General features: G+C 38.1%; 1 protein-coding gene across 2 annotated transcripts in view; it reads right to left on the minus strand.

The window, feature by feature from the left end:
* The window catches only part of INSC (INSC spindle orientation adaptor protein), a 152,392-nt gene that overhangs the window by 21,033 nt on the left and 118,016 nt on the right, over positions 1-13,343 (minus strand). For both annotated transcript variants that reach the window (XM_087921051.1, XM_087921052.1), the window contains exon 8: positions 7,612-7,783. In XM_087921051.1, coding sequence (XP_087777177.1) covers positions 7,612-7,783 — 172 coding nt within the window. The remainder of the gene's footprint in view (positions 1-7,611; positions 7,784-13,343) is intronic.

A 13,343-nucleotide genomic window follows, 5' to 3' on the forward strand; every position in this document is an offset into this window, starting at 1 on the left:
TTTGGGTCTTATCTATTGCCTATTTCTTTTTATCATAAATAAATGGTGATTCAGCTTGATTGATAGGTCCTAGATTTCCACATCGATGAGATCTTTTTAGCATAGCATTCTTAATAAATATAGACAGGGATAGTCTATAGCTACTTATAGAACTGCTATGCAATGGAGAGAATATATTTAGATTTCAGCAAGGCATTCAACAAAGTAGACCACAACCTACTTCTTAGTAAGCTAGAAAAAAAGTGGAATAGATAGCACCAACACTAGATGGATTCGCTGGCAAACCATACTCAATGAGTAGTCCTTAATGGGTCTCAGTCTACATGGAGGGAAGTAAGCAGTGGGGTGCCACAAGGTTCTGTCTTAGGCCCAGTACTCTTCAATATCTTCATGAACGATTTAGATGAGGGAAGAGAAGGGGAACTTACCAAATTTGCAGATGATACTAAGCTGGCAGGAATAGCTAACACCCAAGAAGATAGGTTCAAGATCCAGATGGATCTTGACAGACTGGAACACTGGGCTATATCTAACAAAATGAAATTCAATGTAGAGAAAAGTAAAGTCCTACACTTAGGCAAGAAAAACCAAAAGTACACGTATAGACTGGGTGAAACCAGGCTCAATAGCAGTAACTGGGAGAGGGATCTTGGAGTCTTAGTGGACAATCAGCTAAATATGAGCCAGCAGTGTGCAGCAGCCGCCAAAAAAGCTAATGCACTCCTAAATTGTATTAACAGAGGGACACAATCAAGATCAAGGGAAGTACTAATACCACTCTATAAAGCCTTAGTAAGACCACACCTAGAATACTGCATCCAGTTTTGTTCACCACATCATAAAAAAGATGTTGAGACTGTAGAAAAAGTACAGAGACAACCAGGATGATTAGGGGACTGGAGGCTAAAACATACAACAAATGCTTGGAGGAACTGGGCTTGGCTAGCCTAGTAAAGAGAAGGACCAGGGGAGACATTTATTTTTATTTTTATTTATTTATTTATTTGTCAATTGTTTACGAGATAAGTAAAAGTGTATACATAATGATGAATACATGAAATGAGTACATATAAGAAAAATAAAAGAAAAATAAAAGAAACAATAGGACAGGGACGGTAGGCACGTTGGTGCGCTTATGCACACCCCCTACAGACCTCTTAGGAAAGGGGTGAGGTCAATAGTAGACAGTCTAAGGTTAAAGTTTTTGGGGTTTGGGGAAGAAACTACAGAGTCGGGTAGAGTATTCCAGACATTGACCACTCTGTTGCTAAAGTCGTATTTCCTGCAGTCAAGCTTGGTGCGGTTAACCTTGAGTTTGTATCTGTTGTGTGCTCTTGTGTTGTTATGGTTGAAGCTGAAGTATTCATTGACAGGTAGGACATTGCAATGTATGATTTTATATACCATGCTTAAATCAGACCGAAGACGGCGTAATTCAAGGTTTTCTAGTTCTAGAATTTCAAGTCTGGTGGCATAAGGTATTCTACAACGAGTAGAGGAGTGGAGAACTCTTCTTGTGAAATATTTCTGGACTTTCTCAATTGTGCTAATATCAGATACGTAATGTGGGTTCCAGACTGATGAGCTGTATTCGAGTATTGGTCTAGCAAATGTTTTGTATGCTCTAGTTAGTAGTGTGATATTACCAGAGAAAAAGCTACGTAAGATTAGGTTAACAACTCTTAATGCCTTTTTGGCTATGTAGTTGCAGTGGGCACTAGCACTTAGATCATTAGAGGTGAGTATTCCAAGGTCCTTTACAGAGCTTGGATCATCAACAAGATCTTGACTATTCAGCTTGTATTTTATTTTCTGATTTTTTTTTGATAATGGTCTTCCAATATCTGAGGGGCTGCCCCAGGGAGGAAGGGGTCAAGTGATTTTCTAAAGCACTTGTAGGCCAAACAAGGCATAATGGATGGAAACTGAACAAGGAGAGATTTAACCTGGAAATAAGCAGAAACTTTCTGACAGTGAGAACAATCAACCAATGGAACAGCTTGCCCTCGGAAGTTGTGGAAACGCCATCACTTGAGACTTTCAAGAAGAGATTGGACTGCCATTCGTCAGAAATGGTGTAAGGTCTCCCACTTGGGTGGGGGGTTGGACTAGATGATCTACAAGGTCCCTTCCAACTCTGATTATCTGAATCCATGAGGTATTTCAGTTATTTTTTTCAGCATTCCACCAGGATGCTGAAAATTTTAATATTTAATGGGTGGGACATTTTAATGTTAATATATTTGTTATTTGTTGTTGTATGCTTATTATTATTATTATTTTCTATATGTTGTTTGGTTGTTGTTTTTTTGTATTTGATTATTTTTCTTCTATTTTGTATTTTAAATTTGGGCATAAATAAAAAAAATATTTTTTAAAAAACAATATTTTCATTCCTGTTGATTTCATCTATATTTCAGCAGGTTTTTTTTCCCCCAGGTAAAACGTGGCCTTTAACATAAGCAAACAAAACTGAAACTTTCTTCCTATCTATAGACAGGAAGTATCCACTGGGTGGCAATTTTTGCCAGAAAGTGTGCCACCAATTTTGTGGCATCCTTAATAACATTTATGTGATACAGACTGCAACACTATAGAACACAGGTGTCCAGTTGCTGTCATTTGACATATCATTACGTTTTTTCCCTTTGCCAAACTGGGGTGGGTGTGGCCTGCATGTGATGCATTCAGCCCACGGGCCAACAGTTTGACACCCCTGCTATAGAGGATATCTAGAAGCCAAGAGGAATTGAAATGATTTAAATTCATTTGAGAGCAGAAACTAATGTCCACCATGAGAAAAAAAAAAAGAAAGAAAGATCTAACCTCCCAATTTCACTTGTAACAATCATATAATTTCATTTCCTCCAATTTTGGAACTCCATTATTTTGAGAGAGAGAAAGGGGAGCTGGCAAAGCATGTGGGTGGCTGATGTAGTGTCAAAATCCAAACATAGGGCAAGCTTTCCACAGAAGAAAAAGTGACTTTGGACTTGATGTACTGTACATACAATCTGTTTCCAACCAGTTTTAACAGAAAAAAATATAGGTCTTAAAAGTGAGTTCCAGCACCAACTTAGATCTTCAAAGCTACACTGTGCTTCTCATCTAAATCTTTATATCATAGGGGTCAATTGGGCCTTCTTAAGAACACAATCTCAGAATTGGGATGCCAACACCAAGAGTACCTTATCTCAGGTAATTTACACCGTGACCATTTCTACTGTTTGAATCCTGGATAGGGCTTCTTATTTAATCAGAAACTATTATTTGTTTAATTTATTTGCCACCTATCACACCATGGGGCTAGTCTAGCTGGCTTACAATAATAAAAAGAAAGTCAACGAAAGGAGTGCAAACAAAGGTAAAATAATAGTACAATAAAATAAACAATGAAAAAGGAATACAGCGAGAAAACATCATTATGATAACCAAAAAGATAGTGGGGTGGAGATATTATCCATGTTATTATATATGGAATACATATAGGAGTATATGAAACACTATAGGAAGGAAGGAAGGAAGGAAGGAAGGAAGGAAGGAAGGAAGGAAGGAAGGAAGGAAGGAAGGAAGGAAGGAAGGAAGGAAGGAAGGAAGGAAGGAAGGAAGGAAGAGGCATCATATCACTTTTGCTCTGAATCCAGTATCTCTAAGAAAGAGGCATCACAGCTAAAGATACGCTGTGTATGTATAGTCTAGTAAAAAGAAGGACTAGGAGCAACACAATAACAGTGTTCCAAAATTTGAGGGGCTGCCACAAAGAAGACAGGGTCAACATGTAAACAAGCTAAATACACTACTAACATGGGCAGCATCCTGCCCACACGCTTTTATCTTTCTTGGTGACTTCAATCTACCTCATATTGACTGGACCCTAAATGAATGTACAACTGAACCCATACACGCAACCTTCTACAATGCTGTTACAAATCTGGGACTGGAACAACTAGTAACCAACAACACTAGACTAAACAACTGCCTCGATCTCATCTTCTGCAATAGTTTGAATTCAATTTACGGAATACAAACTAAAGAACCCTTTTCCAGCAGTGACCACAATATGATTGACTTTTGTCTCAACATACGCGCACACAAAAATCATCACAATGATGTAATTCCCAATTATAACTTCAAAAAAGGCAGCTATGATCTTATAGACAACGATCTCTCATCCCTTGATTGGCAATCTCTATTCACTGGATGCAATACTGTTGAAGACCATTACAACATATTTTTACTTGAAGTCAAAAGAGTCATAAAACTATATGTACCAACAACAACTCCCAAAACAAAAACAAAACACAGATTACCCATAACAATAAGGAAACTTCAATCCAAAAAGAGATCACTCTGGCAGAAAAACAAATCTGGTCACGTTGCCAATTTCAAAAGCCGATACAAAAATTTATGCCACCACATAAAGACTGAATGCACCAATTATCACATTAAACAAAAGGAAAACCTTCTATGCACCAATTCTACCCGCGCTTTTTACAATTTTGTAAACAACAAACTAAAAGAAACAAGGTCCTGATAGGACCTAATGGTAAAGACTGCAACAATGACACCATTAAAGCGAACCTCTTTAACACATTCTTCGGCTCTGTATTTGTAAACAGCAATGGATCATGCCCAGTATTTCCTAGTCGAACCACAGACAACTACAATGATCTAATACGTATTGATTTTACAGAAGGCAATGTTGAAAAAGCGCTATGCAATCTAAAACCATCTCTATCTATTGGACCGGATGGAATATGTGCCTACTTCTTTAAAAAGCTATCCACTGCCATAGATGAACCTCTAAGCATAATCTTTGAAAAATCTTTCAGGACCAGCTCCTTGCCTAACCTATGGTCATGAGCCATGGTCATCCCCATCTTCAAAAAGGGAGACCCCAGCCTAGTTGAAAATTACAGACCAATTTCCTTATGTTGCGTCACTTGTAAAGTCATGGAATCAATTATTAACCAATCCATTATCCTCCACTTAGAGACAAACAACCTACTCTCCAATAAACAATTTGGTTTCAGGAAAAAAACTATCCTGTAATCTTCAACTCTTACACTGCAAAAACATATGGACTACACAACTCGATCAGGGCAAAGCAATCAACACAATCTACATAGACTTCTCTAAAGCCTTTGATTCAGCGGTACACGACAAACTACTCCTAAAACTAAAATCTTATGGTATCTCTGGACAACTGCATAACTGGATAGAAGCATTCCTGTCAAACAGACAACAAATGGTCAAAATTGGGAGCATCCTATCAAATTCTGTACCTTTCAATAGTGGTGTCCCCCAAGGCAGTGTTCTAGGACCAACTCTCTTCATACTCTACATAAATAACCTCTGTGATCATATTAAGAGCAATTACGTTTTTTCGCTGATGATGTAAAGCTGTTCAATATCACAGACAATACTGCTACCCTTCAAAAAGATCTTGACTATGTATCAGAATGGTCAAACAAATGGCAACTTCAAATCTCAACAAATAAATGCTCTGTCTTACATATTGGCAAAAAAAATCAGAAAATAAAATACAAGCTGAATAGTCAAGATCTTGTTGATGATCCAAGCTCTGTAAAGGACCTTGGAATACTCATCTCTAATGATCTAAGTGCTAGAGCCCACTGTAACTACATAGCCAAAAAGGCATTAAGAGTTGTTAACCTAATCCTACATAGCTTTTTCTCTGGTAATATCACACTACTAACTGGAGCATACAAAACATTTGCTAGACCAATACTCGAATACAGCTCATCGGTCTGGAACCCACATTACGTATCTGATATTAGTTGAGAAAGTCCAGAAATATTTCACAAGAAGAGTTCTCCACTCCTCTACTCGTTGTAGAATACCTTATGCCACCAGACTTGAAATTCTAGACCTAGAAAACCTTGAATTACACCGTCTTCGGTCTGATCTAAGTATGGTATATAAAATCATACATTGCAATGACTTACCTGTCAATGAATACTTCAGCTTTAACCATAACAACACAAGTGCAGACAATAGATACAAACTCAAGGTTAACCGCACCAAACTTGATTGCAGGAAATACGACTTCAGCAACAAAGTGGTCAATGTCTGGAATACTCTACCTGACTCTCTGGTTTCTTCCCCAAACCCCAAAAACTTTAACCTTAGACTGTCTACTCTTGACCTCACCCCTTTCCTAAGTGGTCTGTAGGGGGCGTGCATAAGCGCACCAACGTGCCTACCGTCTCTGTCCTGTTGTTTCTTTTATTTTTCTTAAATGTACCCATTTCATGTATTCATAACTATGTATATACTTATACCTATTATCTTGTAAGCAATTGAGAAATCAAATAAATAAATAAAATAAATAAATCTATTTTCCAAAGTATCAGAAGGCAAGAAAAGAAACAATGGACAGAACTAGTCAAGGAGAGAAGCAACTTAATGGTTTCCTAATGGTGAGAACAATTTTACAGTGGAAGGGCTTGTCTTCAGAAGTTGTGGGTGCTCCATCACTGGAAGCTTTTAAGAAGAGACTGGACAGCCACTGGAATGGTATAAGAGTTTCCTGCTTGAGCTGGGAGTTGGACCAGAAGAACTCCAAGCCAGGGGTGGGATTCAATTTTTTTAACAACTGGTTCTATGGGTGTGGCTAAGTTGGTGGGTGTAGCTTGGTGGTCATGTTATTGGCTGGGCGTGGCCAACTCAATATTACTCACAGCGAGGCTCGCATCTCCTCGCCTGGCCTCTCATGACTGTGGGAATACTGCAACAGTTGTAAGTGTGAAAAACGGTCATAAGTCACTTTTTTTAGTGCCATTGTAACTTTGAATGGTCACTCCACACAAGCAAAGTACCAGCAAAGGAGGGGGAAAAAAACTCCAGAGAAGTTCCTGACACAGAAGTCTAGTCCTGCCAAGAATGTAATAAGGTTAATGAAGAGGCAGTTTCTGTAAGCAACCCCAGAATGTTTCCTTCCTGCCTTCCTTATAGGATTAGGCCAGTAATTTCTTCTAACAACCGGTTCTCCGAACTGCTTAGAATATTAACAACTGGTTCTAGTGAATAGGTGCGAACCGGTAGAATCCGACCCCTGATCCAAGGTCTCTTCCAACTCTGTTATTCTGTTAAGATAGAAGCTAAGGAACAATGAAAAAAGGACTTTGATTAAGAACAGTTCTTCACCCCTTTCCTAAGCAATCTGAGATTAGAATATTTGAAAATTCTCCCAATCAGTAGAAATATTCCTGCTAAGATCAGCATGTCAATTGAGGAAGGCTCTCTAAAACAAAAATATAGAAAACTGACAGCAGAAAAAGGCCCTTTGAGGGTTTTTCCTTCTTGTTGTTTTCTTTTTAATTTATTATTTTTAACTTTTTGTTTTTATCAGATGATAGACATGTGTTTATCACAAGCATGTTTAAACTCAATTGCATGTTTAAACTCAATTAACTGACCCAGAATAGGAAGGGGAGGGAATGAAAAAGCGAGAAAAATGATGTGAGTTGAAAGAACAATTACACGATTAACATATCACACATAGCATGTGGTAATTAGTCTAAAAATTTCCAAAGCCTTCTGCACCTTAACAACATTCAAACATGAAGTTTTCATGGATATACATACGGAGAAGCCCGGTGACAATTTCTTCCATGTTCTCCAGAAAGCTGTTGAGATGCTGAGTGAAAGTGAGCTGAGGAGATGTGATCTGGGCTATTACTGCAGCTGCTTCAGCATGAGTAGCTTGGGAATGTATACTATCTGTAAGAATGTCAGCCAAACATAATATTCCATCAACCTAAGGAGAGAAGGTGGTGAAAAAAAAAATAATGGAGCGTAGTTTGACAAAGCAACCATGAGATGACAAATGTTATAAGGAACAATCTGAGTTGAAGGTAGCAGTCCTATTTGAAAGCTAGTCAAATAACATCATATAAAACCCCTATTTTTTTAATCTATCCCTGTGTAAGGTGTACTAAAAATGGACATGTACAGTCAAGACTCTTGGTTATAGGAGTGGATACATAAGTAAACAACATTCACGGTCTTTTAATCGGAGTTTACCTCTCAGTGGTACTGAAATGTTGTGAATGGCGGTAATGCATGCTTATTCTATTAATTGTAGCACTATGGGACAGACAGCATGGATTGCCTTTTTGAATGATCTCCATTAGGAGAGGGACAAGGGTAATATGTCTGTCCTTGCTCTTCTTAACTTTTTGGCAGCTTTTGATATCATCAACCATGAATGGGCTCAGTGAGTAGAGAGTGGGCAGCATAGTACTGATTCACTTTCTTTCTATGAGGCCAATCATCAGCCCTACTATGTGGACTCCTGCAGAGTTCAATACTCTCTATGTAACATCTATAAGGAGCCACTGGATGAGATCATCCATTACCATGGAGTGAAATTCAATCAGTGTACTGATGATACCAACTTATACATCTCTGCCCTTGGCAAATTATGATATCTTGTCACAGTGTCCACTAATTATGATGGTCTGGATGAGGAACAATAGGCTTCAGCTGAATCCTGACAAGACAGAGTAGCTCTGGATTTTAGGGCCTTCTGGATTGGAGTTTTAACATCTTTGATACTAGATGGAGTTGTGTTACCCCTAGATAGACTGTGCACAATCTGGGTTCTCCACCCCCAAATTCATAACTCCTGCTTGAGAAGCAGTAAGTAGTGACTAGGCAGGCCTTTGAAGTGCTTCATGCTGTGTGCCAACTGCATCCTTCTTGGACCATAAGACAGTCACTCACTGTCATTCATGCCCTGGTCATCTCCATAATGGATTACTATAGCTCATTCTATAAGTGGCTACTCCTAAAGAGCATCCAGAAGCTTCAGTGGTGAGAATACAACTATATAGACAATTATGTGTTCCCTAGCATAGCACACATTACACCTCTGCTCCAGGGGTGAAATTCAACCACCTTGGCCCACCTCAGGAGAGGTGGTAGGGACGATTTGAATAGGTAAAAAATCACCCCAATCGCCCCTGGTTGTTATTATTATTATACCAAACCATACCCACAGCCAAGTCCACAGAGCCGGTCAGGAAAATTTTTGAATTTCACCCCTGCTCTGTTCCTCAAGTTGCATTGGCTGATGGTTTGATTCTGGGTGCAATTCAAGACACCAATTTGAAGTTTAAAATCTTATGTGGCTTGGAACTAGATTATTTAAGGGAAATATTAAGGGAAATATTTCAGGTCAAGTAGAAGAGTTAAGCTTTAAGTTCTGCCTCTTAAGGAGTACTATCTGTTGGGAATCCAGGACATGCACTTTTTCTTCTGTGCCCCCAACCTCTGGGACATCATTCCCGCCTAAGGTGGGGATTAGCCCCATACCTGCTAGCCTTTCAGAAAACCCTGAAACTGAGGTTTTTTTCCTCCAAGGATCATTTGTATGAAGTTAAAGCACTGTTCTTCTTCTATTATGGGGAAAACTTCGGGATTTTCATGCCTCTCATACCTTTATTTTTTTTATTTTCGCTTTTATTTTTGGTTGATGTGTCCTGAATTGTTATATAGTTTTAATTGTTGTTACATTTATAAGGGGCAAAAATCACATTTTGTGAGATGAGGCACTGTATAAATTTGCTAAATAAATAAAATATCCAAAATGTCAGTATTCTCTCTAAAATTAAATTATAGAGAGCAGTTTTCCTCCTGAGGATATCAAAAAATATTACCTAATACTTTTATCTATTATCATAATTTTCTATTATCACATTTCTGTTATCAAATGTATTGGGTTGTTCATCATAAAGTATTCAATTCATGTGTTCAAATGTCTTCAGTTCTTGTTAATACTTAATGCTGATGCCTTAAGTGATCTATTTAAAGCTTTTCTGGCTCTCGCTTTTATTATTCATTAATAAGCCATGCCAAATTACCTTACCTATCCCCATCTGGATATAAATTAATATATTTGATTTTCTGTTATCCATAACAGCATTTTATGAAAAGTGCTATCAAGTTCACAAAAATAAATGCTATTATCTTAGAAATAATTATGATTATAGCAAGGATAAATATAACACAGGCCTATTTATTTTATAGAACACAATGTTTGGCGTGTACTATTCAGAAATGAAAGTTATGTACCCAATGTCCATTTTTTTGGACAAGATGTCATCATTGATCCATATTTCTCTAATCAAAGGAAAAGTAACTATACGCTGAGTCTGAGGGAAGGGTCAAAGATGTCATTAGTCACAAGTTTCTGCATACCCGTAAGAGATCTAAGCCCACCTTCATTGCATTGACTCTTATCTACCTCCAATTTGCTTTGACCGTTAGTAGCTCAGATTCTTCTAGAGAGTTTAAGCCTGCAATAAATCTTTATACTCATTTGAACTGCCGGAATCTCCTGATTTCCCTGGCATGTGACAGGAATCATTTGCATAACTCACTTTAGTACAGGGAATATATTTCTTCTGCTTGAACAATATGATTACAAGTCAATATAAATATTTATATTTAAAGCAGTATTTCAATGTGTATTTTCTAAAAAAAAAATTCACTATCAAAATATCAGATTTTAAAATATTTTAACCCTTTTTTTGAAGTTAAACACTGTAGAAATGCTTAGGGTGTGAACAAGGCCACAAATACAAAGTTCAAACTTCATATGAGTTTGATCAACATGGTTGATATCAGAACTTGTCAAGACAGAATTTCTCTATTGGTTTGCAAACGGCATTTAGTTTGAATGTTTTGCTTGAACAGGTTGACATCTTCATACTTACATCGTGGTTTTGCCCAGTTTTGACTGAAAAAAATGTCAGTTACAGGTAGTCCTTGACTTTCGACCATAATTGAATCCCAAATTACTGTTGTTTAGTGTGTTTTGTCCTATGATGCAGATCCTGTTGTGATTCACAACAAAATAGCATAGTGGGTTTAACTCTTCTTACGCAAAGATAAGTCATGTCTATGAAGATTCGCAATCATCCGGGTCATGGTTGACCCAAAGGTGCTTTTTCCAAAAGGCAACAGGACTTTCTTGTTTTTTTCCTTTGAAAATATTTCACTTCTTATCCAAGATGCATCATCAGTTCTAACCAAAGAAGTGAGAACTGAACTGAAGTTAGAATTGAAGAAGCTTCTTGGATGAGAAGTGAAATGTTTTCAAAGGAAAAAAACAAGGCAGTCCAGTTGCCTTTTGGAAAAAGCACCTTTGGACCAAAGATAAGCCATATCTCCTCTGATCATCTTCAGTCTATGCCATTTATTGTTTTACTGCTTCACAATATAAAACTGGAATGTTGTTTACTTTCAGATCTTTTTTACAGTGAATTCCTGCCCTTGATTAGGAGTAAGTTATTAGAAATAGAAGAACGAAATAAAGGCAAATATCTTAGATTTGGAGGATATGACTGAATTTTGAAAATGAAACTACATGAATTTACATGGTTTGCCAGAAACAAAACACTGTGGGTTTTGGAAGTGTTTCATACTATACTGAGACAAGACCCCTATACTCCTCTCACAAACATTTTTTCCTCTCCCTTATCTGCAATAAACCCAGGTGTGCTTTACACAGTTTGGGCCTGATGCAGAAGTATGTGCAAGTGTGTGGGAGGGGGAAAAAACTTTTCAGGTTACACCATTTATAAGTGTCCAATAATAAATTTAAAAAGGACAGGGGAACAATCTAATAAAAGCACTTTAACATCCCAAAAGAAAGTGCTGTTCCAAGCATTTATATAATTAGCTTTCACACTGAAAGGAACTTTGGAATGTTGCCCTGCTTTCTGCTTAATTCTGGAGAAGTAATCAGCTAAAATGTCAAACATGTTCAATATCTTGGCAATACAAGATAATGGGGTCAGCTAGATAATGCAAACAAAAGAATTCTATGAATGCAGCATAATACAAGAGAGATTTTGCATTTGAGGAATACTTGAGTGGTGAAATCATAACTGTAAAGTTTAAGACTTTCCAGTTAAGGAAATTGCTTGATAAAATTTGTCAGGTGTAGCCAGTTGGTGGACAATCTTCTTAGGCATCAATGCAATAATTCACTTTTCTAAGCAGCGATTAGGTCTCTTGCAGTCTTAGTCCCTTTATCTGAAAAAAAGTACTTGTCAGATGTTATATTTCATATAGGCACAATGCCACAGTAATGATGCTGCACACACAAAAGGTTCATTTGACCTAATAGTTTGACATTTGTCAGTCCAATGGGCTTTTGCCCATTGGACTGACAGATATGAAAGTCAAAGTTTTGAGAACATGTCACATTTCTCAAGATAAGGGCACTGAATCATAAAATTCCGATCGAGTAGGAGCAAACTGTTGAAAATTTCATGTCATTCTTCTAACTATTTCCCAAACCTATGTAAACTTCAACTCCCACAATTCTCCAGTGAGCACAATTGATTTGAGAATTCTGAAGTCCGCATATCATGAAGGCTAACCAGGTTAGGAAACCTTGTTCTAGGATTTTCCTATGATCCCCAGTTTAATTTTATAGATTTTTTTTTCAGCAAGTGAGCACACCTCCAAAGTAATACCTGTAGTTCCTAAAGAATCTGTGTGGTATGTAGATGTTGCTAGGAGGTTTTGTATCTTGTTTCATTTTTGTTTGTTTGTTTTGCTTATTAACTTCCATTTAATTTTCTGTAGCTTTAAATCAGGAAGTTTGAAAGAGTTGGTCAGGGGAAGTAAATTGGTGGTCTTAACCAATTAGATAGATATAGATTCAGGGGTGTCAAACTCAAGGGCCAGGTCTGGCCCATGATGTGGTTAGATCTGCCCCATGCGGCTGCCCTGGAAACAGCAACGGACCAGCCTGGCCAGGCCGGCCAGGCACTGATTTAAACTTTGATCTAAACTTTGATCTAAACTTTGGTGATGACCATCCGGGCTGGAACACAGTTAGCCTTATATCTGCTGGGCCACCCTGGAGTGGTGTCCCCACACCCTGGTGTGGGGACACCACTCCCTGGGTGCATGCTGGAGATAATGGATCCACCCACTACCCGGGGCACCACAGGTGCACCCAAAGTGAGCAAAGTTGAGCTGGCCATGTCCATCCCAGCAACACTCACCCAATTGGCTGTGACTACCAGACCACACCTACCCCAGCTATGCCCACCAGCCCTCCCCCCAGGTAACCACAAGCCTGATGCAGCCCTCAGTGAAATCGAGTTTGACATCCCTGGTGTAGATTATAGACTTTAGAGTCTTAAATGTAGATGATAGAACTTTAGATAGAGCTAGATAGAACCTTGGAGAAGGGAATTTATAAAGATCATATCCTTTTTAATAGTCAATAATCAAACACACTGAAACCTGGCCCTAGAAAGGAGAAATTTCCTTTCAGTTAGTCAGTGAAATTA

This window comes from Pseudonaja textilis, chromosome 1 (genome assembly GCF_049901715.1).
Source record: "Pseudonaja textilis isolate UNSWEBS1 chromosome 1, rPseTex1.2, whole genome shotgun sequence".
NCBI lineage: Eukaryota > Metazoa > Chordata > Lepidosauria > Squamata > Elapidae > Pseudonaja > Pseudonaja textilis.